Genomic DNA, 24,925 nt, shown 5'->3' on the forward strand with positions numbered 1-24,925 from the left:
AGTGCAGAGCCTGGACCTGCTTTGCATTGTGTGTCTCCTTCTCTCGCTGCCCCTCCCCTGCTCATGCTGTCTCTCTCTCTCTCAAAAATTAATAAACATTAAAAAAAAAACAGCTTTAAAGGTGTGGTGTGGACACACCATGGAATACTGGGACACGAGAAAGAAGGAAATCCTGACATTTATACCACAGGATGGACCTTGAGAACATCACAGTAAGTGAAATAAATCAGAGAAAGACAAATAGTGTATACCCTCATATGTAAAGAAAGGAGTCAAACTTGCAAAACCAGGGCAAACTGTGGCTGCAGTGGCTGGGGGGTGGGAGAACTGGGGAGATGTCAGGGTGGAAACTTGTAACCAGGAGATAAAGCAGCTCGGGAATCGAATGTACGGCTAGTGTTTATAGCCAACAGGACTGTGTGACAAACGTCAGGGCTGCTGACTAGATCTCAACTGTTCTCATTGCAAAAAAGAAATAATCTGTGGTGGGATAAATGTATGAACTAATGCTACGGTGGTAATCCTATTGCAACACAAAAACGTATCAAATCAATGTGCTAAAACTTAATGTTATATTACGTCAATTATATCCCAATAAAAATTTTTAAAAACCCAACACATCTAATGTTGAGGTATACATACCTGGAAACCTATGGAGTTATAGTAGCGCAGTGTTAAAACACCTAGGGAATTAAGAAACTATCCCAGGTCAGTGTAGACACCCCTGATAAATTAGGAAAAGATACCATTTTTGGTAGATAGACCTGAGGAATTAGTGAAACGGTCCAAGTCAGTCTAGATGCATCTCAGGAATTAGGAAGACACTGAGGTTCAAGACAGCCAACACCTGTGCAGTTAGGAGACACTTCCAGTGTAGGGACAACAGAGAAAACAGACTCCATAGCAGTACAGATAAGCCCCTGTTTTAATGACATATCCCAGGTCAGTGGACACACACCTTAGGAATTAGTGACATGTGCCGGGTCAGAGCAGACATACTTGGGGAAGGAGGGTGACATCCCAAGTCCTAGTAGAAACATCTGGGAATTAGGAATTTGTTCGTGTTAGTGTGGACACAAGTGGGCTACAAGGGGGTATCAGAGAAAACATGCCTAGGAATTTTCAGAGGTATTTAAGTTTAGGGCAGACATACTTGGTGAATGAAGAAAACATTCCAGGTCAGGGTAGAAATATCTAGGGTATTAGAGGGAGATCCCAGGTCAGCGCAGACGTAGCTGGTGAATTAAGAGGATATCCAAGGTTATTGAAGACACATCTGGAAAATGAGCAATACGTCCCAGGTCAGTGTAGACACAGCTGAGGACTTAGTGGCACATTCCAGATCAGAGTAGGCACAACACGAAGAGGGAGACATCCAGGTCAAAAACATGCCTGGTGATTAGGGAGACCTATTAGGTCAGTATGGAAACAGCGGGAAAATTAGAATTTCTAGGTCAACAGAGACACACGTGGGTTATTAGATGTCCCAGCTCAAGGTATAGATAACCAGGTGTCTACACAATTAGGGAAACATCCCGCGTCTGTGTAGACAAACCGGGGGAATCGGGGACCCATCCCAAATCAAAGTACCCACACTTGGGTTATGTGGCAGAAACGCTAGGTTAAGTTAGAGACACCTCAGGAATTCTGTAGACATCCCAGGACGACGTATATATACCTGGGGTTTGGGAGACCATCAAGTTAAAGTAAACACACGTGGAGAGCTAGAGAGATTTTTTTTTTTTTCTAATTCAGCGTAAACACACTGTTATTAAGGTGGCTTTCCAGGTCAACATAGATACACACAAGGAATGAGGGGTATGAAACAGTTTATAGTAGCCACTCCTAAGTAGATACATCCCAGGTCAGTGTGGATACATCTGGAATAGGAAGATATCCATGTTCATGGTAGACACACCTAGGCAGTTATAGGGCAATGCCAGGTAAGGTGGGAAACATCTGGGGAGATACAGATAAATCCCACAAGGAGGGAGACTTCACAGATCAGTGTATACACACTCCTGGAATTCGGGAGAGATCCGAGATTGCGGTATATAGAACCGAGACTTATAAAGACATCACAGGTTAAAAAGACACAACTTGGGAAATACACATCCCGATACAATTTAGACCCACCCGGGCACTATGAACAACATGCCTGGTAAGTCTAAACACACCTGATGAAGCAGCGGGACCCCCCCAGGTCAGGATGCACACACTGGTGAAGCAGGGGGACCCCCCAGGTCACTGTATACACATCTAGCTTCTCCAAGAAGATTCCCAGGTCTTAGGTAGGTTTCTTAGGGTGATTCCTGGGGACTCGGGGGAAGTTCCCAGGTCGGTGGAGACACACAGTGGCAATAACGAGACATCCTAGACCACATTCTCCACCCTGGGGAAACTAGGAAGACATCCTGGTCCGGGTAAGACACACCCAGGGAATTCAAGTGACATCCAGTGAGTAAAGACACTCCTGGGGGCATTACTGGGATTTCAAAGTCACTAGAGAAACTCTTGCAAAATCAGGGAGACCACTCAAGTCAGTGCAGCCTGGGAATTTAGGGACACAGCACGTATCAGAGTATAGACACTTGGGGATTAAGGGAGATGCCCCAACACAGTGTAGACACATCACTGTGTGCACCTCGAACACAGTGTAGACACATTGAGAGAGCGATCCCAAGTCCGTGTAGACACACTTGGACAATTGTGTGGGAAACATCAAAGGTGAGTATAATTAGGGAGACATCCAAGTTCATGCTGGACACACTTCAGAGATTATGGAGAATCGCAGGCTAGTGATGGCGCACCTGGGGAAGCTGGGAGACATTCACAGCAGTGCAGACTAGTCTAGGAAGCGTGCTTCCATGTCTGCCAGGTCAGGGTAGAGACACCTGTGGTATGAGGGAGACGTTCTGTGTAGGAGTAGACACAACTGGAGAGTTAGAAAGTCATCCAAGTTCAGGGTAGACACCTCTAGGGAATTAGGACACCCTAGGTCAAAGCCAAAAAGCCTGCACAACGGGGTGACATCAGAGGTCATTGTACGTACACTCGTGAATTCGGGTGTAACCGGTGTAAGAGTAAACACAACAGATTAGTCATCACAGGTCAGAGTAGATACACCTGGGGAATAAGAACTACCAGTGTAGACACCTGTGGTGAATTGGGGAGCTCCCAGGCCAGTTCAGACACACCTGGGAATAAGGGAGACATCCGAGGTCACATTAGACACACCTTGGGTATCACAGGACATCACAGGCCAGAGGAGATGTGCCTGATGGCGGAGACCGGTCGGGTCACTGTGGATGCACCCCAGGAATTAGGCATCCCAGTCAGAGCAGAAGTGCCAGGGAATATGAGGGACGTCCTAGGACTGTCCTGGGACAGGGACGGTCCCTGCTCTCCCCTGCTGCATCACGCGGCAGTCCCTCCCGCCTCCGGAACTCAGAACTGTGCGGCACAGGCCCCTCCAGGGAGCGGTGCCTGGTTCCGGGGACCCGCCACCACCCCGGCAGGCGTCCTGCACACACACCCCTGTGCCTCTGCCCCCTGGAGGAGGGCGCGCTTGAGGCCGGCTGTGAGGGAGACTGGGAGCCGGCCCAGGGCTCTCTCCGGCCCCGCACACTGAGCCCACACGCTGACTTCACAGCACGCACTGCCCACCCCTGCCAGATGCCAAGGCTGACACATCTCGTTGCTTTAGATGGAGACAGAGGAGCAACTTTCAGCCTTTTAGGGCTCGCCTGCTTCGCACAGGCGGCGAAACTACAGCCAGCCTCTGTGGCAGGCCACGCACACCGTGGGGCAGGAAAGAGCCCAGACCCCTCCGGCCCCTGCGGTCCTGCGACCCAGGCTCCTCCGTGAAGGTCTTCACAGACACCACAGCCCCTCTGCGGCCCCGCCTGGGCTCCCCCTTCTGCTGGCTGGAGGGGACGCCCCTGCAGGCACCTGTCCACAACACCCACCTGGTCCTTTCCCTGATCAGCCTCAAGTGCCCACACAGGGAAGGCCTCCACCCCACAAGCACCTGGTCAGGGTGGGCGGTGCCTGACTTCCCATGGCGGGGGGTGTTAATTACAGTCAGAAACTCCTCTGCCTGCTGAGCACACAGGATGTGGGATCCGGGGCCTGAGCCTCCTTTGGGCTTTGACCCTGAGTTTGAATGAGCTCACCTTGCACCGGGCCACGCTCAGAGCACTTCCTTGTCTCATTTTGGGGAGGCGTTTATCATCACCCCCGTTTGCGGGCGGGAACCCGCAGGTGCAGACAGGCTCGATCAAGGATGCCTCAACCTCACCTCCAGGGGGTGGCGGCCCCGGGGTCAAGCCCAGGCAGCCTGGCCAGAGCCCAGGGCCCCGACCTGTGCCTCAGCGGCCTCGCTGGTGACCTGGGGCTGCCTGCCCGGCTAGGGGACCAGGCTCCCCCTGCACGGGGACCACCCGCCCAGCTCCCTGGGCAGCCCCAAGCCCCCACCGGAGCCACCCGGAACCTCAGACCCATGTCCTGGAGGCCAAGGGAGGCTCAGTCAGCACCCCCAGGGTGGCCTCTCCCGGGCAACCAATCAGGCCTTGCTGAGGATGCTGCGGGACAGGAGACCCCCCCTCAGCAGGGAGGCACGCGGTTACTGCCCGGTCCTCGTCCCTGAGTGGCTGATAATTACAGGACGAGACTGCAGGACACGGCCCACGGCTCTCCAGGGTGAACAGCCCAGCCGGACTGTGGGACAGGCGCTGCCCGGAGCTAAGTGTCGAGGGCCCGGGAGTACCGGCTGGGACTCACGAGGACCACTGCAGTTCTGAGCCAGCTGCCGGAGGACGGAGCTGGCCGCCCACCGAGCTCCCCCGGAGCCCCTGACCCCGCCACGCACCCGCTCAGGCCCCACCGGCCCTCCAGCGGGCCGGGCTCACGCCTGATCTGGGGGACCTGCACCCAGCGAGCCGCACCCCGAGGCCCGGGCGGGCCCCTAAGGCTCAGAGCCGAAACTTCTGCTTGAGCAGACCTGCTCCACGGAACCGTGATGGCTCCATGGAACCCCTCCTCAGGGGCAGGGGAGGCGCCGCTCCTTCCTGTAAAGACCCCAGACCCACGCGGCTGGTGGGCCTGCCCCCGGGGCTCCGGGTACCAGGACCTGCCCTCGGAGTCGGCACTTCCAGAGCCTGACAGACGCACTCTGCCCCCTCCCTCGGCCTCTCCGAGAAGAGCAGAAACTTGACTTTCATTTGAGAAGTTAATATTCGTTAAAAATCTAATAATAAGGATTTACGGTTGCATTTCAGGAGAATTAAGGGAATAAATAATCCATAAGTATTTAAAATATGTTGTCCTTAAGCAGAAATATGCCCAGCTTGATTTTCATGCTTCCTGCTGAACTATTTAAATTAAAATACCCAGCCACCTGGGGTCATTCTGTGCAAACACAGGTGCAGGCCCCCCCCCCCCCCCGCCAGCCTCCTCAGCTGGGCGGAGGCTGTCAGGGCAGCCCCGGGCAGGAGGCAGTGGGGAGAGACGCTCCCACCCCTGGGAGAGTCAGCTCCTGGGGCACGAAGCCCAGGTGACCCTGAGGGCTGCAGGCACGGCCTGCCCGGGGCTCAGTCAGGTACCCAGGGGTGTTCGAACCTCACCTGATGACCCTGCCCAGGCCCCCCTCCCACCCCTGCGGGGACTCCAACAAGGAGGACAAACCCTGGCGGGGTCAACAGAGCCCACGGGCCGTCCCGACCACCGTGCCCCGCTGGCGACACCACGAGCACCTGGCGCTGGGATCACTTCCCGTGGGAATCTGGGGGTCCCTCCTTGCCGTGGCCCCAGGTGCAGGGACTGTCCCAGAGAGAACAGGTTCCGCTCCAGGCAGGGCCTGCAGGCCGGACTGGGGGCCCTTCCTGGGGCTGCACTGTGTCCTGCCATCTCTGCTTCTGTCCACCTGCCTAGCACAGGAGCAGTCAGCATCCTGAGCACCCCGCCTGCCCCCCCCCCCCCCCCCCCCCCCCGTGTAGCATCCCCTGACACGCCTGAGACCACACCCTGCCCTGGCCACCTGCCCCTCCCAGACACCAGGACCCTGGCCTAACAGGGGCGATGCCAAGGGGGGCTGCCACAGGGACAGGGCTCCCTGGCTTCCTCCTTCCCCTTCCCCCACCTGTGACAGAGGGACTGGAGGACTGGGGGGGACCAGGTCCTGAATCAGAAACGAGCCTCCCTATCAGTTCACCAAACACAACAGCTCAGGGAGGGGGTGACTCAGTCAGCACATCCCGAGCTGTCCCACAGGAAGACCCCTCCCGAGGGACCCCCCCAGACTTCTCCCAGTCCTGCCTCCTGCCAGTGCCTTCCAGGCCGGGTCATCCCCGACCAGGGCTCCTCTCCACAGACGAGACGTTCCAGCCCCCCCCCCCCCCCCCCCAGGGCTCCTGTCTGAGAGCCCGGGGCCAGGAGAGCCCCAATCACCCATGTGTGCTCGAATCCTCCCGGTGATGGGGAGCTCACCACCCGTCGGGCAGCCTCCCACGGGATGGTGGGAAACCCCTCCCTGCTGGCCCAGCCCTGCAGACAGCACCGCTCCATCCTGCACCCCCACTTCCTGCTCTCCTGAGTCGGGTCTTCTCCGGCGGGGCCCCTGCTCCCAGCCGCCCCCACAGCCCCTCAGGTCCCAGAGCAGGCAGGTGCCCAGGACCCCTGCTCCCCACAGACCCCTCCCTCCTGCAGCCTCAGGGGCAGAGCAAACCCCCCAGCGCCTACACGGGCACCAGCCGGGGCTCCATCTGGCGGCTCAGAGGGAACCGTTGGGGCTCGGGGGGTCCTGCCGCACGTCCCGCTTGCTTTCTGCCCGTGCGCGCTTCTAACCTGCACCCACGTTCATCACGCAAGGACGACGTCCTCGCCCTGGAGCCGGGCTCTGCTGCCCCCGAACGCGGCCCCACGGCCTGAGGTCTAGGACGCGGGTCCCCTTGTGATCCAGTCGCGGGCTGGGCCCTGAGGCAGGACGCCGGCTCCACATTCTGGAAACCCGGAGCCTCTCCCTGCAGAGGAGCTCCTTACTCCTTCCTGACACACGCCCTCCTCCTCCTGCTGCTGCTCACACCTGCAGTTAAGGCCAGGGAGCACAGCAAACACACCTGCCCTTCATCCCTGGGCTGAGCTGCAGGGGACACCCAGCAGGGCGCTGGGCCGCCCCTGGCAGGGCTCCCTCCCTCCCACCCACGCTCGGGCATTTGCTGCAAAGCCACTCACCTGGGGCCTCAGGCAGGTGTGGGCGATGCACGGACCCCGCCCTGAGTTCCCCAGGGGGCACAGACGCCAGGGAACCGTGGGGACCCAGGCGTCCCGACTGCTGGTGCCAACCCCACTGTCTAGAGAGGCGCAGCCCCGTTCCCAGAGACCGGCCCGAGGGTGAGCGCAGGGGACGCGTGGGCCTCCCTCCCAGAAGACCCCGTGCGTGGCCAGGCCTGGTCCCCGTCAAGTGCATGAGCTCAGACCCCCGAAGGCAGCTCTCTGGGCCCTCACCTGTAGGGGCTTCTCAAGGGGCCTCACCTGGGAGCCCACATCTGGGGGAACCTTACCTGGGGTCCGTATCTAGGGGGGGTCCATACCGAGGGATCCTCACCCGGGGTCCATAACTAGGGGGGGCGGTCCACACTTAGGGGGCCTCACCTGGGGGGGCCTCAAGGGGGCTGTCAGAGGCCCCGACTGGGGAAGGGGCCCGAACCCTCGGGGCTGCGGCTTGAGATGCAGGGACAGGCGTCTGAGACTCGGGCAGGCCTCTCGCTTCGACCGCTGACCCCCACCTCACCTCCCTTCCGTCGGGCTCGGTGCCTGGGTCACGGGCCGCGGGCACCGCCGCTCCCTCCTGGGACAGGGGGCCGGGTCGGGGTGGAGGAAGGGAGTCCTTCTCTCCCAGCCACAGGGCCTCTGCTCTGGCGCTCAGGGGCCCCGCTGGGGGCAGGGCAGGAGGCGGCACCTGCCCGGGGGGGGCGGGGCGGGGGCGGGGCTTGCTCCAGGCTGACGCGCAGGGCAGGAAAACACCTGCTGCTCCCGCCCCTGAGCTGGCCGAACTGCTAGGAGGCACCTTAGGCAGAGGAGAGAACCATCTGCCTCCCTGGCACACGCGGGCCTCCCCGCGGCGGCGGCTGGCAGATGACACCGGCGGGGACCACACCGCCCCGGGCATGTCGGGGCCCCTCCTCTGGGGCCTGGCGATGGCCCTCGGGCTCCGTCGGAGGACGTGCGCTCAGGCAGAGGGAGGGTGCGGGCACCGCCCCCCCGGGTCCGCCGCCCCATCCCCCGGTCCGTCTGACACGGGCCCACCGGCCGAACCGGGTCTCGACCTGCCGCCCGGAGACCCGCTCTGAGGGGGGGAGGTGGGGGTGGCGGGGAACACCTGCCCCGGGCGGTGCTGGCGCGGAGGGGACTCCGCGGACCGGCCGCTAAGGAGGAGTTCGGCCCGGGAGGGGAAGGGGGCTCCGCGCGGGGACCTCCCGGCCGCTCGGGCTGGATGGGCATCCTGCGGGGACGCGGCTCGGGGTGCCGTCGTCGTCATCGGAGCCGCGGGGCGCAGTCACGTCCGGATCCCCACGTGTGTCCCCATCTGTGATATCGGCACGTCTGGCACGTCAGGTCTCAGATCCCCACGTGTGACGTCATCTGTCACAGGCTCAGGGCGCATGTCCCCTCCTGTATCAGCCCGTCCACGTCATCTGCCAGAGCCGCACGTCCCAAGTCCTGCTCTAGAGCCGCAGGTCTGACGTCATCTGTTGTATCCACGCGGCCCACGTCACTTCCTGTATCTCACGGTCCCACGTTGTCTGTCGGAGCCGCACGGGGCACGTCACGTCCCAGATCCCCACGTGTGACGTCATCGGTCAGCGGCACAGGGCGCACTCACGTCCTGGAGTCGCACGTCTGACGCGTCCGTTGTACCCACACGTCGCCCGGCACGTCCTGTATCAGCCGTCGGACGTCACCTGCCAGGGCCGCTCCTCACGTGCTGCCCGGATGCTGCTCGCGGGTCCGGGCCTGGGGCCGCTCTGATCCTGGGTTGTGACCCGATCGCATCCGCGGGCGACTCTTGACAGTGCCGACGGCCTCTCGGACAGCGCACCTGCCCTGCTCACCACGCCCTCCTCTGTGTCCCGACCCCACGACACGTCCACCCCAGCACCTGCGCACACACCTGGCGTCAGGTGGGGCACCTTCCGGTCAGTGCCAGCTGAACGAACCTTCTCCTTGGTCTCCTGCTGCTGACCTAACGAGTTACTACAGTCAGTGGCTCGGACGACACGAATTTCTTCTGTCCCAGTTGTGCAGGTGACAGGTCTGATGTGGGCTCCCTGGGCTACAGTCAGGGGACCATCTGGCTGCGCTTCTTTCTGGGGCTGTGGAGCAGGACCCGCTTCCTCGTTCACGCGGGGTCGTTGGCGGCTCCTGGGGTCGTAGGGCTGATCCCCTGTGTCCTTCGGGCTGTCAGCCGAGGGCCTTTCCTCCGAGAGGGGCCCCTCGCTCCCCCTTCAGAGCCCCTCTGACGTTGCAAGCCTGTCCTCCTCCTTCTCTCTGGACCCCGCCAGCCGGGAAAGGTCCCCCGTTCCAGGCCCCACACGGGGGATCCAGAACACCCTCCCCATCTCAAGATGGGTAACTTCATCCGTCGACAGAGTGCCTTGTCCCCTGTAAAAGGACACGGTCACAGGTCCTGAGGATCGAGTGTGGACACCTTCGGGGACATCCTTCTGCCAGCCACACCCCCACAGCCCTGGCTCGGGGTTCTCCTACCCCGTTTCCCTGACGGGATGCTGTGATTTGCTGAACTGCTCGTCTGTCCGTCGCCCTCCTCTGACCTGGGGCTCAAACCTTCTCAAGGTCAAGAGCAGTCTTCAATTTCCAATGGATGCAAAGTTGACCTCTTGGGACACCCTCAGACAGGTGGTTTGGGGACACAATGGACGGGGGGCAGCGTGCCCGGTGAAGGGGTGTCTGTTTGCCCAGCGCCAGCCAGCACGGCCGCCATGTGGGACGGGCTCGGCCAGCCCCGACCGAGCAAGAACGTCCGGGAATCAGAACCGCACGTGAATCTCCTCCCTCGCTAAGCACTGGCCGCCCAGCCAAGCTGCTTAAGTGCTGACACCTCTAAGTCCTGCCCAGCCGGTGTTCTTCAAGTTTACGGTCTCCGCCTGGGAAGTGCTGGGTCTGACACACAGCCCAGTGCCTCCCCCGCAGGCCCCACATTCCCAAGATCAGATCCAATGTCCCCCACTCACTTTGCAGCCCGCTGCGAGACTCTGTCCTGCCTCCTGCGTGGCCCCACCTGCTAGCCAGCCCCCCCACCACCATCCTGCTGCCCCGTGGTGGTCCTCAGCCCCCCATGTCTACACCGAGCGCCTGCCTCACCTGCTTCCCGCCGTGTGCACCTCTGAAGAGAGCGGTTAGGGCTCCAGCCGGAAAAGCTCTGACGACTCTCGGGGAGGCACAGACGTAAGGCTGTAAAAGCTGGTTCCTGTTTAGAAGTGCACGCCCACCACCTCACAAAGCACAGAAGATTCCGGCATGGGCTCATCAGGTGGCGACCAGGCATAAAAGGTTGATTCCTACGAGGAACCTCTGATAAAGTCACATGGGGCTGAAAGTGGGACATCCACTGGAATTAGATGGGACAGCGTGCAGACACCCTACCAGAAATGAACGGCGCTCGTTGAATAGTCCGCCACCGACAGACGGGAAGACGGGGTTCTCCCACCTCGTAGGCCGACCTGACAAGACCCCCCGAGGGCATCTGGAGTTTGGGGAGATCAAAATTCTGGAAACAGTCCCAGCCCTTTGCCCTGGGGCTCCCTGAGGAAGAGTTCAGAGAGTACGGCGACAAGAATTCACTGGCTTTTCCCCAATTTTGGAATGTTCTTTGGCAGAATCCACGTGTCTGCAGCAGAGCCCTTTGTGTAGGCTCATTCGTGCCTTGTCTCTGCGGCTCACTGCCCCATCCACGTCTCTAAGTTTGGGTCCCCCAGCTCTGCCGTGACCTGGCCCTGCCGGCCCGGCCCCCCGTGTCTCCTGTAACTTCTCTCTGCCCACCCGGTTCCCACCCTGGCCCTGCTCCTCACTCCGACCACTTTCCCCAGGACCTCGGCTTAGCTCCAGGACCCAGGCTGCTGCCACCACGCCAGAGGGCAGAGGGCTCTGGAGGTCTCCCCGAGGAAGTCACACGCTCTGCTCGGGAGGGACTCACGACGCCTCCACTCGGCAATCCCAGTGTTCCAGGCGGGGTGGGAGTGCGGGCCGTCCGCCCCCTGCCCGCAGCCTCCCGTCGCCAGCCGAGCATCACAAAAGACAAATGAAGCCGATCTTAACCCAGCAACCCGGAAACCCACCGGCCCTGCCGGTGACGCATCCCCTGGACCCATCCTGGGCCGCTTCCAGGCATCGCCCGCTGACGCCCAGCGTCCTGTCTTACAGGGGCGAGACGGCGCCGCGGCAGGAAGCTGGCCGGAGCGGCCAGGAGCGGGAGGTAAAACGTCTCTGTCACTCGAGACCGAAGAGTAACGAGGGGCCTCCAGGACCCACGACGACGGCCGAGCCCGCCCTCCCCGTGAGCCGGGTCCGTCCACATCAGAGCCCTCTCTGCCGACTGCTTTTCTCTGGGGGCTGTTCTCGCAGGCAGGGGGCGGCGGGGGGCGCAGACAGGTGAGAACACCTGGGCTGGGACCCCACCAGGCAGGTGAGGTCCAAGCCCCTGCTGCCCCCGGTGCAGCCCGGCACGCCCTGGGAGCCCCTCGGAGAGGCAGACCCTGGGCCCCGGCCTAGCATCTTCCGTGAGGCCAGCCCCAGCCCACCCTGCCCTGAGGGGCCCGGGGCTGAGCCAAGGCCAGGGAGGGTGCAGTCTGCAGTCAGCACGGCGCGGGGGAGGGGCAGGACACGTCCCGGTGGGGCTGCACCCGCCAGGGGGGAGCGTCAGCCCTGAGCCGAGGGAAACCACAGTCCACGGGAGCCTAGGCAAGACAGAAGTGACTTCTCACTCGTCTATCTTGTTTCTAGGAATTTCTCAACATCTGGTTCCTCCTTATGGTGAAGCAGGCTGCGTGAGCTCCAGCCCCCACATCTACGTTCCAGCTGCCTGGGACGGGCAGGCCGCCGTCCTCATCTGACCCCGCCCTCCTGACCTTCCCCGGCCACCTCCAGGCTTGGGGAGCAGCTTCACGCGGAGCCACGGCAGCCACGGCCCGCGTCCCAGGATGGGCGCCGGGAAGGCACAGTGGTTCTCCGGGCAGGGCCAGGCGTGAGCGTTCTGGGGGCCCGGTGCTCCCCGCCCCCACATGGGGAGAGAGCCTGCCCGGGGTCTGTCTGGAGGACCCCCCAGGGAGAGAAGAAAGTCGGCTCACTGAGGAGAAATCTCTGGAAACCCGGAGATCTGGAAAACCAGGAGAACAGAGGGACAGAGTGGTTTGCAAACGGACAAACACAGCTCGTTCCCCTAATAGAAGCGGAGGGGGCCCCAGGACCTCCAGTGACGTGAACACGCCCCACAGCTTGCAGGGGTCAGGCCCCTCTCTCGTTTATCTGGACAGACTCCATTAGGCCCGTTAATCTCCTTCATTAACCCTCCCGTGAGGACGCCTGCCGGGGAGGGAGAGCCACGCGTCAGCCGGGGGACAGGAGGGCAGCAGGCGGCGTCCCCCAGGGCTGGCCCTCACAGCCCTTCAGCCCCAAACACGAGGCAGAGGCACATGGGGCCCCTCCTACCACCCAGGGATGCCAGGGGCCCTCCGGTGCGAACAACAGAAAACTCCCTGGCCCAAGGGGCTCCAAGACGGGTCCAGAAGCAGCTCCGTCTGCCATCAGGGACCCCAGCAACCTGCGTCCTCCCACCGCCGTCACTGGGGGCTGGCGGGGGTCTGGCCAGCTCCCTGGGTCACCCCGTGGTTCCAGGCTTCCTGGGCAGGGGCCAGTGTCCCTTCACTTGTCACCGGCTGAGGTACCTCCCATACCTTTGCGTAAACCAGTCCCTGGAAAGGAGAACGGGACCGCAGAGCCCATTTTATGGTGATCGGGTTTCATTCCTGGGCTGGGGCCGGGGTCACCCTTCCCTGAGTCACACGGGAGAGGGACATCCACAAAACTCAAGGCCATCCCAGGAAGGAAGGCGCAGGGTCGGTGCTGGCCGAGACCCCGTGCCGCGCGCTGCCGTGTGGAGAAAAAGTTCAAGTCCCTGCCACTGCTCCCTTGTTCCACAGGATAAAATTCAACCAAAGGGTCGGGGACCCAGGACTCATCCACACACAGACATGGAGAAACTGAGCCTTTGTTTCAGATTCCATCCTGCCAGGTGACAACTCGGTGACTCGGGGATCACGTGCCTTCATTTCCACCTTCTTTCCAGAGCTAAGTCCAAGTTCCAGGGAGTTCAGGTGGCACCAAAGTCCCCAGGAGGGAGGACCAGATACCCGGGCACCGCCGCTGAGAGCCTGTCTGCTGGCGCCCCCTCCTCAGGCCCGTGCGTCTCCAGAGAGGCCATGAGGTCCGGGGCTGGAGGAGAGAAATCCTTCTCGCAGCCGAAGCACGCCTTGCTGGGTGCCAGGGGCCATGGCTCATACCCACCCCGTCGTCATCACGTTCCTACCCCGCGCGGCAAGGACGGTATCAGAGCTCTATCTTTCCAGGGGCGGGCACCTCGCCACCTCTCCGGGCCCCCTGGTCTGCCCGTGTCCCCAGAGAGGGGGAAGTGCCTGCTCACCGGAGGAACACTGCTGAGGACTACCATCGTAGACAAGACCCGGTAAAAGATGAATCTGTGTCATAAAATTACAGAGCGGTTCCCCCGCCCCACGTGGTACCACCGTGGCTCGAGGTCCAGAGGGTACCCGAGGCTCACAGCTGAGAGAGCTGCTCTCTGAGGAGCGCACAGGGAAGGTCCATGGCCTGGAGCAAAGACCAAAACAAGGACCACGGAGGAACTTAACACCGTGGGCATCTGCGGCCGTGGCAAATTTTCAACACGGCCCCGTTCCCGGCCGGACGGCACAAACCCTCCCGCTAATGTCCCGCCTACCTGGGTTCCCAACACCCAAGATAGACACGGACAGCTCTGAATGACAGCAACACGCAGGGTGGGCCAAAAAGTCACGGAAGAAAGACGCACCCGAACCAGACTCAAGCACTGCACAGGTGGCGATGAAATCATCAGGCAGGGAATTTTAAACAACTGTGACCGATGTTAAGAGCTGTAACGGAAAGAGTAGACAGTGTACAAAAGCAGACAGGTAATGGAAGCAGAGAGATGGGAACTCCAAGAAAGAGCCAACATAAAATGCTGGAAATCAAACACCCTTTGAGGGAAACAAAGGGTGCCTGTCGTGGGCTCACCAGCAGGTCAGCCTGCATTCTACCAAACGTTTAAAGATGCAATTGTAGCAATTCTAAAGGTGTAAATAAACAGAGATACTCCAGAGTTCTGTGTTGAAAGATCCAATATCACGAAGATATCAGTTGTTCAGGATCGATCTATAGATTGACCACACGCCCAATCAGTATCCCAGCGAGCTATTTTGTGGATCTTGACAGACTGACTGACTCTACAACTTATATGGAAAGGCAAAATATCTGGAACGGCCACAACAGTGAGAGAGAAAACCCCCGTTTTGGGGACTCACTTCCTGATTTCTAGACTTAACCACAAAACCACAGTCGTCAAGACAGCACGGTGTCGGAAGGAAAAGACAGACCAACAGATGAAGGAAGGGACAGAGTCGAGATCCCGGAACTAGAACCTCACAAACACAGTGGTCAACTGACCTTGGACGACGGAGCGAAGACCGCCCCGCGGTGAATGGACAGCCCCCCAGACAGATGGGGCTGGGGCCACTGGCGGCCACGAGGGTCTCCACGGACAAGAACGAGTCTCGATGCAAACCTCCGACAGTATACAAAACTCAATTTTAAAAGGACCCTATGCTTAAATTTAAAGGCAAACCATTACGTATTTAGAAGAAAATACAGAGGAATCTTTTCAACCTGGGATTTGTTGAAGATTTCTTCGGCCCGACGCCAGAAGTACAACCGACAAAAGATAAAACCAATCCATCGATCTGCTCGGGACGGGGCGGGGGGCGACACACCGTCCTCACGGCGGACCGAGTTTTCTACCACCCTCTGCCCAAGGGACACCACTGTAGACAGTCGCCCACGGAGGACAGCCCTCGTGGAGGCGCGGGAGTGCAGACACTCGGCAGGTGGACGGCAGAGGGTGGGGCAGCGGCTTCTCGTCGCTCACACCCCCTTCCCCAGAGTGGCCCCGCTGGCCTGGCCCGACTCGCCGCCCGGGACCTTCTGGCCTGTGGTTCCTCCCGGGGACGAGGGTGTGTGAGTGCGGGCCGGCTTCCCCAGCTGCGCGGACACTGCCGGACACGCACTCCCCATCCCGCCCGGAGTACGAGGTGGCTGCGGGACTGGACGGCAGGCGGCAGCCGGGACGACGCAGCCGGGGCTCTCCGAGCACATCCGAAGGGCAGGGTCACCACTGAGCACGCTGCAGACTCTGTGAGGAAGCTGGACCGTGGTCCCCAGACTCGCCCCAGGAGCCCCCAACACCGCGCAGCTCACCACACACACAAGCACCCGTGGCCGGTTCCCCGTGCGCTCCCTGGAGAAGCCGCACGCTTCCGAGCAAGTGACGCTGCCCCGGGAGAGCAGAAGGGAGGCTCTCGGTGCTTGGCCGGTGCTCTGCGGGATCGAGCGAAGGCACAGCAAGCATATACAGAAATTGGCGCCAACCCTTCTCAAGCTCTTCTAGCAAACTGAAAAGCAGGGAACACCCCCGGCCTTCGTTTACCAGGCCAGCGTTACCCAGACAAGGGTAGTGGACGTCACAAGGGTAAAGCCAGACAAGGACACTCCAGGAAAACTGCAGGCCGATATCCCTGACGGACGTGGATGCAGAAATTCTCAGAACACCAGCGAGCGACTCACTAAAACCACCCTGGATGGTTCAACACGTGCGCACCGAAAAACGTGCCACGCCGCACCAACAGGACGAACGAAGAGAATCCGACGCCCTGTGGACAGCTGCAGGAACAGCGTGCACAGAAGTCAATATCCTCTCACGATCAAGAAAACTCTCAGCATAGGGGCGCCTGGGTGGCGCAGTCGGTTAAGCGTCCGACTTCAGCCAGGTCACGATCTCGCGGTCTGTGAGTTCGAGCCCCGCGTCAGGCTCTGGGCTGATGGCTCAGAGCCTGGAGCCTGTTTCCAATTCTGTGTGTCTCCCTCTCTCTCTGCCCCTCCCCCGTTCATGCTCTGTCTCTCTCTGTCCCAAAAATAAATAAAAAACGTTGAAAAAAAAAATTTAAAAAAAAAAAAAAGAAAACTCTCAGCATAATAAAGCCCTCACGTGACGAGCCCACGGGTGAGCAGGTGAAAACTTTGCCTCGCGTATCAGGGGCGAGAAAGGGAGCCTGTCCCCACCTCCCGTCAGCACGGAGCTCGGGGCCCTGGCCATTCGGTCAGGCAGGAAAAGAGGATAAAAGGCACCCGAATCCTACAGGGGAGGTGACATACCTCCGTGTGTAGGTGACGTGATGTCATGCACAGAAAACCCTGTACGCGGGAAAGTCGCCAAACAGGACTAATGAAGGAATCTGGTAAGGCCGCAGGATACGAAACCCTTGTCAACGAAGAGTGAAGAAAGAAACGGTGGTGCACACACCGGGGTGCTGGCCATCTGGGACGACCCGGAGAGCTGCGAGGGAGTCGTGCGCCGGGAAGTCGGGCGGAGGAAGACAGAGGCTGCACGATCTCCCTCACGTGGAGAATAGGAGAAGGCCGACGCGCAGAAGCGGAGTGGACTGCTGGCTGCTGGGGGCAGGAGCGGGGGGCAGTGCAGTGGGTGAGGGGGCCGGGGGGTACAAACCCACACTCGCAAAACGGAGCGGTCCTGGGCGGAACAGACCGCGTGGCGGGTATTTTCACGCGTGGCTGTTGACACCTCGTCGCATCATCTGCAACCGTGTCTGGTGACGTCAGCGCAGGCTCGCTGTGGGGACCGCTTCGCACCGTGCACGAGCATCAAACTTCGTGATCAGCACCTGAAGCCGACGGGGTGCTGCACGTCAACCATCCCCCGACAAAAATGCACAAAACTGTTTCTAAAAGTAGGGAACGGTCCCACGCTGTGAACGGAGCACCCCCACATCCCTCGACCTCAGCCCTCACGGCCGAACCGCCTAAACGTGGCGGGAGATGCTGTCAAGGCCGATCTGCGCCCAGCCAGACACAGACCTGCAGGGGCGGACTCCACGGGAGCCGCGCGAGTACGAGGAGGCCGCCGCGCGACGCCTCTGGGGCTCCCACGGGAGGAGGTGCGACCGGGGGGCCACGAGACCCTCCCTGGAGCCGCCTTGGGGGGCCCTCGGCCCACCCACCGCGCCTGCCTCCCTATCAGGGCAGGTGGAGTGAGCAGGAAGCGTGCCCACCGTGTGGATGCGGTGCCCCAGCAAGCAGCGAGGCATTTTCAGGATGGTCGCGGGCTGAGCTCAGTCCGAGAGCAGGCGGCCTCTGTGGTGCCCGGGGCAGTGTCCATCACAGGGCACACCCCCCACAGGAGGCTGGGACAGGGACGCCCAGCACCCAAGTGAGACAGTTACACGGCAAACACGTGATTTTACTCGCCCTGTATGTTCCCAATTATCAGCTCCCTTCCGGGAGGAGGGAAAGGAAGTAAAGGCACGTGAAAAGCTCTCAGCAGGGACCAGAGAGACGCACATTAGGACACGTTCACACGTATTAAACTGGCAACAAAAATACGACAAACACGCCTTGCTGGTTAAATATTTGAAAAAAGAAAACACAAGAGTCATCAATAACTTCTCACTGGTGTTGAGCGCTGACCCAGTACCTATCTTGGTAACAATCTGGAAAAACGTTTCAAGAGCCACGGAATTATTTCCGTTTTGACGCAGAAACCCAACTGTGAAATTTTAACCTGGAAAATAATCGAGGTAAGAAGAAAAAGCCATAAGCAGAACATCAAAGACATCAGTTTCCATCTACCGACGCACCTACCCAGTGTACGAAGACAAAGTCTATCACAACAGTAACGTCACATGCACATGAACCGTATAGAACACCGAAGCGTGGAAATCCTAAGATAACTCAAGGAGCTGGTAAAACACTGCATGTAATTGGATGTTTTATGCATACCCATTACAACTGTAATTATGAACGCGACACAGCGATACGGAAGGTGGTGGAGAAGTTTAAAAGCGGACGGCTGTGCGGCAGATACGACGTAGGACCGAGTAAGGTACATCTGCCATCCCTGCAAACACTGTGAGAAAGCGAATGCACGGGGCCGGGCGGCCGGCGGTGGCTGGAGCTCCCACACCCAGCACACGTCTACACGGGGCTGCACAGACCCTCTCCCCACTGCCCCCCCCCCCCGCCCCGTGGCCGGTGCTTGTCCCCCCGGCCCGCCCTGGGGAGGGAGGCTCCCAAGAGCCCTGGGGCGTCATCCCCCACGGTGTCCCCAGAGCTAGGACGTGCCGGGCACACAGTACACAGTAGGCACTGAATAAGTAACTGCTGAGTGAATCCCAGGGCAAGATTTCACCCATGTGTCTCTCTACAGATTTTTGTCATGAGACTCAGTCCCGCTCATCTCCCACAAGCAAAAGACCTTAGGACTACACTTCATCTTAAGGACATTAAGATTTTATTTCATAAAAATTACAACGTATTTTCACTCCTCAGTGGCATCCATCGTCTTTCCTGTGCCATAAACTACTCTAAACACACTGTCCTTTCCAATTTCTTATCTTTGGCCAAATTACGTGTAGATAATAAAGCACCGCAGAAGCCGAAATCTATAGCCTATAAATAAAGTGCACTGCTTTCCTTCATTAGAAATAACAATTTGTTCATTACTTCCCTTGACAGATTAGCTACGTAGAGCGAATATGCTGAGTTTAAAACAAAAGAAATCCATCTAAAGTGAAGACGGTTCCTTACTTGATTTGCTTCACCAGAAACAAAAGAAACAAAACCCCACGTGTAGACCTTAGGATAGTGCTCACGGGCCTGACAAGGATGCCCGTGAGTTACAAGCGATCTGGTTTCTGGAGTCACGAGGAGAAGCCTGGGCAGGGGCTGGGCACGCTCGGACTTCTCGCTACACACGGGGTCTCCGTGGCGGTCGACACCCCAGCCCGTCCCCAGGGGCTGCACAGAAGGTAACGGACGTCGTCACCCTGTGCCGAGTCGCTGCTGTGCCCGGGGCCTCACTGGGACGGAAGAACAAAGATTCCCTGCGGTCGACACGTGGCTCTGTGTCCAGCCCCACCCCACGCAGGAGACGCCTGTGGGTGACTGCCGCGCCCACCGTGACGGGGGTGCGTTGCATTAGGAAGGCACCCGACCAAGATGGAGAAGGTCCACAGAACCATGGAGAAAATTCACTCCGAGACCCGGTGGGCGCCTGGGGCGGGAAGGGCTTAATGCTACCACGGTCACAGTTTTACGGGAAGATTTTCCAGTATCAGCTACGGGTTTGAACTTCTCACCCACGCGTCTCACAGACACTTAGTGCTGACGCCACGGTAGGAGCGGTCACAGCCTGCTTCCGAATATTCGGTGGCGTCTGGGTTCACATCTAGGGTCAAGGACCCTGCCCGCGCGTAGAGGAGTAAGGGTCGCTCCCATCTCCTACGGGGCCGAGTCCCAGTCTGCAAAGCAACATCAACAGGAAGACCCGGCCACCGTCAGGCCACCGTCCCCGGGTCCGTGGCTCGGGTGGCCGTGCGGGCGGCGAGGCGTGGTTGCCGTCGCAGCAACACGGAACCCGCCGCACCGCCCACCACCGCGTCTGCCCGTTAAACACAGACAGGTGTCTGTGAGTGACCAGGAAGCAGCTCCGGGAAGCCGGACCGCGGGAAGCCAACCGCAGGCCGGCAGCCGGCTCCCGGGGGCCGCGGGCGCGGGGAAGCCTCGGGCGCGGGGAAGCCTCGGGCGCTCACGGCGCGGCCCACGTCAAGGCCGACCTTGAGGGGGACCGGAGCGCTCCCAGCAGCGGCCCACCTGGCTCTTCGCCCGCGGCCGGGCCTGAGCGGCCAGACCCCAGCCCAAAGCCCCGGCCCCGCAGAGGCCTGGCAGGGGCGGCACGGCCGGAGCGTGAGGGGCCCCCCTCAGCTGGCGCTGGCTCCTCGGAGCTTGTTGCGGCTGATTCAGCAGGTCGAGGACATTTCTCACGCTCCCCACACGCCCGTCCGCCTCTGCCTGACCCTCTGGGAGCTTCCGCCTCCCCGCGGGACCCTCCCCTTTGGTCCCAAGGCCCCATCGTGGCTCCCAGGCTAACCCGCCCTCCTGGTGCGGCAGGCCCTGGGGCCTGTGCGCCCACGGCAGGTGCCCCGGGGGACAGTCGCTCGGCCACAGGAGGACCAGAGCCGGGAGGGCTGCGGGCCCGGCGGTGGGCTCTGTCACACGGGGCGGGTGGGAGGCAAGGAAGCCTGTCCCGGGGGCCACGACTCCCGTATCCAGACAGCAGCGAGGAGAGGGTCTCGTGGTGAAGGCAGAGGGCTTCTCGTGGTTCGTCCGCGGGGGGTGTTCTGAGCAGCAGGACGGCGGCTGCAGCCTCCCTGCTCACACGGTAGACAGGTCCACACGGTGCGCAGATTGGCTGCTCTTGTCCCAGGGGCTGAGCCTGGTGGACACTGTGCCCGGCCGGGTCCCGTTCATCTGCAAACCACAAAGGAGTGAGCTGAGAAGACCCTGCCCCACGATGGGAAACCAGTCCCGGCGGGCGCGGAACCGCCGGGCCGGAAAGCCGCGCGAGGCTCCCCTCGAACCCGCCGGGCCCCCCTGCTCCCGGAGGAAGAGGACCCTGAACTCCGAGACCACACTGCTCTCCGCCTTCCGCCCGGGCTCCTCGGCCCCGCGCCTGGGGGCTGGCGTGCGCCCTCTGCCGCGTGCCCGCCCGGCCGTGTGCTCTCCACGTGCGTTTACCGAGCACACCTCGCTGCTGCCGGAGGCTGCGGGGTCACGGCAGCGAGCAGAGCCAACCAGGTCCTTGTTCCCGGGGGTGCGCACCCCGTGGGAGGCAGACAACGTCACGCTCGCACAAATAAGCAGAACGTGCAGACGGAGGCAGCACAACACCGCACCGGGGGTGCCCGGGAGGCTCTTCCCGAGGACGGGACCCCTGAGCCAGGCCCTGGGCTCAGCTCGGAGGTGGTGGTGCCACGAGGACGCCCGACATGTGCCCCAGGCGCCCGGTGGCCCTGCCTGCATCTCCGCGGGAGGCGAAGGAGCCCGGTGTTGAGAGGACAGGCTTGTCGAGAGCCCCGAGAGCCAAGACCCCGGTTCTTGGGCGTCTGCAGAGCAAGGAGACCCCTGATGGGTGGGCTGTGCCTGGTGACCGTCCCGCCTCCCCGGGACACCAGCAGAATGCCCGGGGCCCGCCTCCTGGCCAGCTGATCCTTCCGTCCTCCTGACGCAACACAGAAGCACTGCCCCCGGGGAAACGGGCAGGAGACAAGGTCGCGTGACACCACCAGGACGGAGGACCCCGCTGTGGGCAACGCGTCACCCAGAGCCCACGCAGCCTGCAGGCCACGTCAGGTACGAGCGGGCTGAGCAAGAACCGCCGGCGCCCGGGCCTCGCCGCCACGACCCGCACGGGCAGCCACCCGCACGACGTGGCCCTGCCGAGAACAGGCTCGGGGAAGGAACGAGAGGCGCGCCGGAGGCTGCGGGTCCCGGAGGCCCGCGAGGGCAGAGGCCCGGAAGCCGCCCCGGCTTTCCAGGCAACAGGGACAGCACAGCAGACGAGAGCCTGCGGGTCCACGCGGTGAGGGTGCAGGTGCTCGGGACAGGATCGGAGCGAGAAGCGGGGGCGCAGACGGGACGCCGCGTGGCACTTACGATGTCAGAGCTGAAGGGCTTCGCGTTAGCGTTGCGGTTGGAGCTACTCGTCAGGGTCCAGACCTTGGTTTTGTGCTTGAAGGCGGCCCTCACCTTCAAAGGCGGACGGGGGATTGGTTAGGAGCAATTTCAGCGGTGGGAACAGCAACAGTAAGAGATCTTTCTCCGAGGTCCCTAGGAATTCGTGCCGAAAGAGAGCCCCGGACACCAGCGGCAGGGCACGGGCAGGGTCTGGCAGCATCAGGTCCAGACGCACTGCCTCATCTGGCAGGTGCGGACCGTGTCCCCATCACCGTGCCAGGGCCGCACAGGGGGAGAGCTGGATCCGGCCTGGCCCCTGCCGGCCTCGTCACGGTTCTGCACGGGGTATGGGACACACTCAACAAGGAGCGGTGGAGGGGGCAGAGTGTGACGGCAGCAGAAACAATGGAGATAAAAAGCCAACAGACGCAAACGCAGGGTAGGCTGTGCGTGGCCTTCCCACCTGGCGGACCACAGTTTCGGGCTCTGCCGGGCTGCTCCCTGGTCTTGGCAATCATGTGAGCCCTCCCCCACCGGTCACCATCATCCTCAGCGACCCCCCTGCCCCTCCCCCAGCTCCCCTCCCTCGCTGCCTGACCCAGCCCTGTACAAACGGACCCTCTGCAGAGCACCCAGGTGGGGTGGGACCTCTGCCTGGCACAAGTACGGATCCTGAGGGACAAGGCCTGGAGCCTCTCCCCTCCCCGTGGCCGAGTGCACAGCAGGTGCAACGCCCACACCGTACTGAGAACGAGCCCGCCCCAGCTGCCCCAGGGCCTGTGGAGGCCCTGTGACACGGTCCCCCCAAACCCCGTGGTCACGAGCCCTCCCTCTTACACCCCAGATGCGTTCGGGGAGGACTGTTGGGAGGCCACCTACATCCTACTGTCCCTGCCGTGCCAGGCAGCAGCGAGCAGGTCCAGGGCGTACAGTTCGGCTGCCTCCACTGTCCCCACCCCCCCTGCCCTCCGCAGAGCCGGCAGGGACCGCCTGACGCCAGGAGGGGGACGCTGAGTGTTGCTCAGCAGCCAGAAGTCGAGAGGAGGGCTGACGGAAAGCAGCCCCACTGCACACAACTTGTCGCCCCCACCAAAGCCTATCCAGGGTTACGTTCCCAGACACCAGCCTGACGGGGCAAGACAGTTGCTGCGCCCCGTGCCCTTTCAGAAATGAACAGCCTGCTTCGTATCATCAGGAAGTAGAGTAGACATACCTCTGAATTCAGGAGACAATGGAAAAGGAAGATGAAAAACCCCTGGGGAGGAAGGGGAGAACACAGGATTAGGGCCCTTGCGTTTTATCGCGGCACTTTCCAGGGCTTCCTCCCAAGGCCACATGGGCACTGGAGAGGTCCTGGCACGGCTCAGTGCCAGGAAGCCTGTAGGTGAGCTGTGTGCCAATCCTGATGCTACGGTTTGGAGCCCCCGAGGATGGAGGGGCGTCCCGGGTCCCACCCTGAAATCTAACCTAGAGGCGGGCACCAGCGTGACGGCCACGCTGTTTGGGCGAAGGCGTCTACAGAGGTGGATTCCCAGACAGGCTGGACCCGGGAATGAGCAGAAATGCTGGGAAAGGACAACGGCACGGACATCAGACAATTCCTTAAACTGAGCCCTGGTGTCCTCATCTCAGACAGCACGATGATAACAACGAAACAGGCACGAGAACGAGGATGTCCCCCAAGCCCCGGAGACAGCTGCTACGCGTCCAGCGCTAGGCGACCCCTCACACGAGTCATCTCATTCAGCGCTGAAGCGGCCCCGTTAGTGGGGCCCGTTCTCGTTGAATGGGGGAGGAAGCCGGGATCCAGAGCGGAGGGAGGTGGCCCAGGACCCAGCTCGTGTAAGGGCTACAGCCAGCCAAACCGGTCACGCTCTTCTATGAACAACCACAGGGAGACGATGGGTGGAAGCTTGTTACAAATTAGAAGCCTGACGCTCGTCCGTAAGATGCGGTCCCCGGTCAGGAAGACCCGGACGCGGTGTGGACTGCACAGCGAGGGCCGGTGGGCCGTGCTCGCGGTTGCCAGGATCCAGCCTTCGGCTCGGCTGTGTGGGCTGTGGGTGGCGGTGGGCACCCATTTCCACCCTTCCTCTGGGGGGGCTGTGTGTCTGGGGACGCAGGTCTGAGCACCCTAAGCCTCGGGTTTCCAGGCTGCTGACCCTTCCCTGCCCGTCCACGCGGGGGACACGTGTGAACCCAGACCCGAGATACACGCCGTCGCCGCCTCCCCACGCCCGGCCCCCTTTCCAGAGCTGCCCGCAGGCTGCCGTCTTCCCTCTCAGGCCTGAGTGCGCCTCCCGCCAGTCCGAGACACCGGCGGGATGAACCGGGTGGCGACCCCACAGGCCCCGTGTGCTGGGCGCTGGCGTGTGCCCCATCGACGCCTCCGCGCCCGGCCGCGGGGCAGGCTCACGCCGTGGGCCCCCAGGGGGTGTGGCAAGAGCAGAGAGGGGGTCTCCCTCCCGCCCCGGTGGCAGCCTGCCGCGCACATCCGCTCACGCGGCGGCCGGCCTCCCCCGGGAGTCCGCAGGCTCTCACCTGCAGGGAGTTGAGAACGGCAAACATGTACTGGAAGACCACGGCCTGGCTGTTGACAGCGAGCACGCCGAAGACCCACGAGGTTCCCAGGATGGGCAGCAGCACGGCCACAGCTTTCGCCGTCAACCTAAGAGAGAGGTGCATGGACGCGGCCACTCTGGCGGGGGTGGGTAGGTGACGGGGGGTCTAAGGGACCGGCCTCTCGACCGGAGGCCTCTGAGCGGGAGCGGACACGGCCCTGCTGGGGGCCGGGCCTGGGCTCCGCCCGGCGGGTAATCTTGGGTGAGGAGCTGACCGCTCGGGACCTGAGACGGGGGGTCCCCACCCAGCCGGCAGCTCCCCTACGGCTCCCCTGCAGCCGGCGCTCCGCACCCGGCAGCCGGCGCGCCCTCTGGGCGCCCTCGCTGACCACCCCGATCCGATGGGAACGCCGATCCCGGGCACCCACGGCGGGGAGCAGCGCCAGGCCCCGGCC

At 61.4% G+C, this 24,925-nt stretch overlaps 1 protein-coding gene across 2 annotated transcripts in view; it reads right to left on the minus strand.

The window, feature by feature from the left end:
- Positions 1-19,952: 19,952 nt before the first annotated feature.
- The window catches only part of ADGRD1 (adhesion G protein-coupled receptor D1), a 123,088-nt gene continuing 118,115 nt past the window's right edge, over positions 19,953-24,925 (minus strand). For both annotated transcript variants that reach the window (XM_042909900.1, XM_042909901.1), the window contains 4 exons: positions 24,451-24,577; positions 23,123-23,164; positions 21,889-21,981; positions 19,953-20,703 (listed from right to left, as the gene is read on the minus strand). In XM_042909900.1, the coding sequence (XP_042765834.1) occupies positions 20,608-20,703; positions 21,889-21,981; positions 23,123-23,164; positions 24,451-24,577 (358 nt within the window). In that variant the 3' untranslated portion in view covers positions 19,953-20,607. The remainder of the gene's footprint in view (positions 20,704-21,888; positions 21,982-23,122; positions 23,165-24,450; positions 24,578-24,925) is intronic.

This window comes from Panthera leo, chromosome D3, assembly GCF_018350215.1.
Source record: "Panthera leo isolate Ple1 chromosome D3, P.leo_Ple1_pat1.1, whole genome shotgun sequence".
Lineage (NCBI taxonomy): Eukaryota > Metazoa > Chordata > Mammalia > Carnivora > Felidae > Panthera > Panthera leo.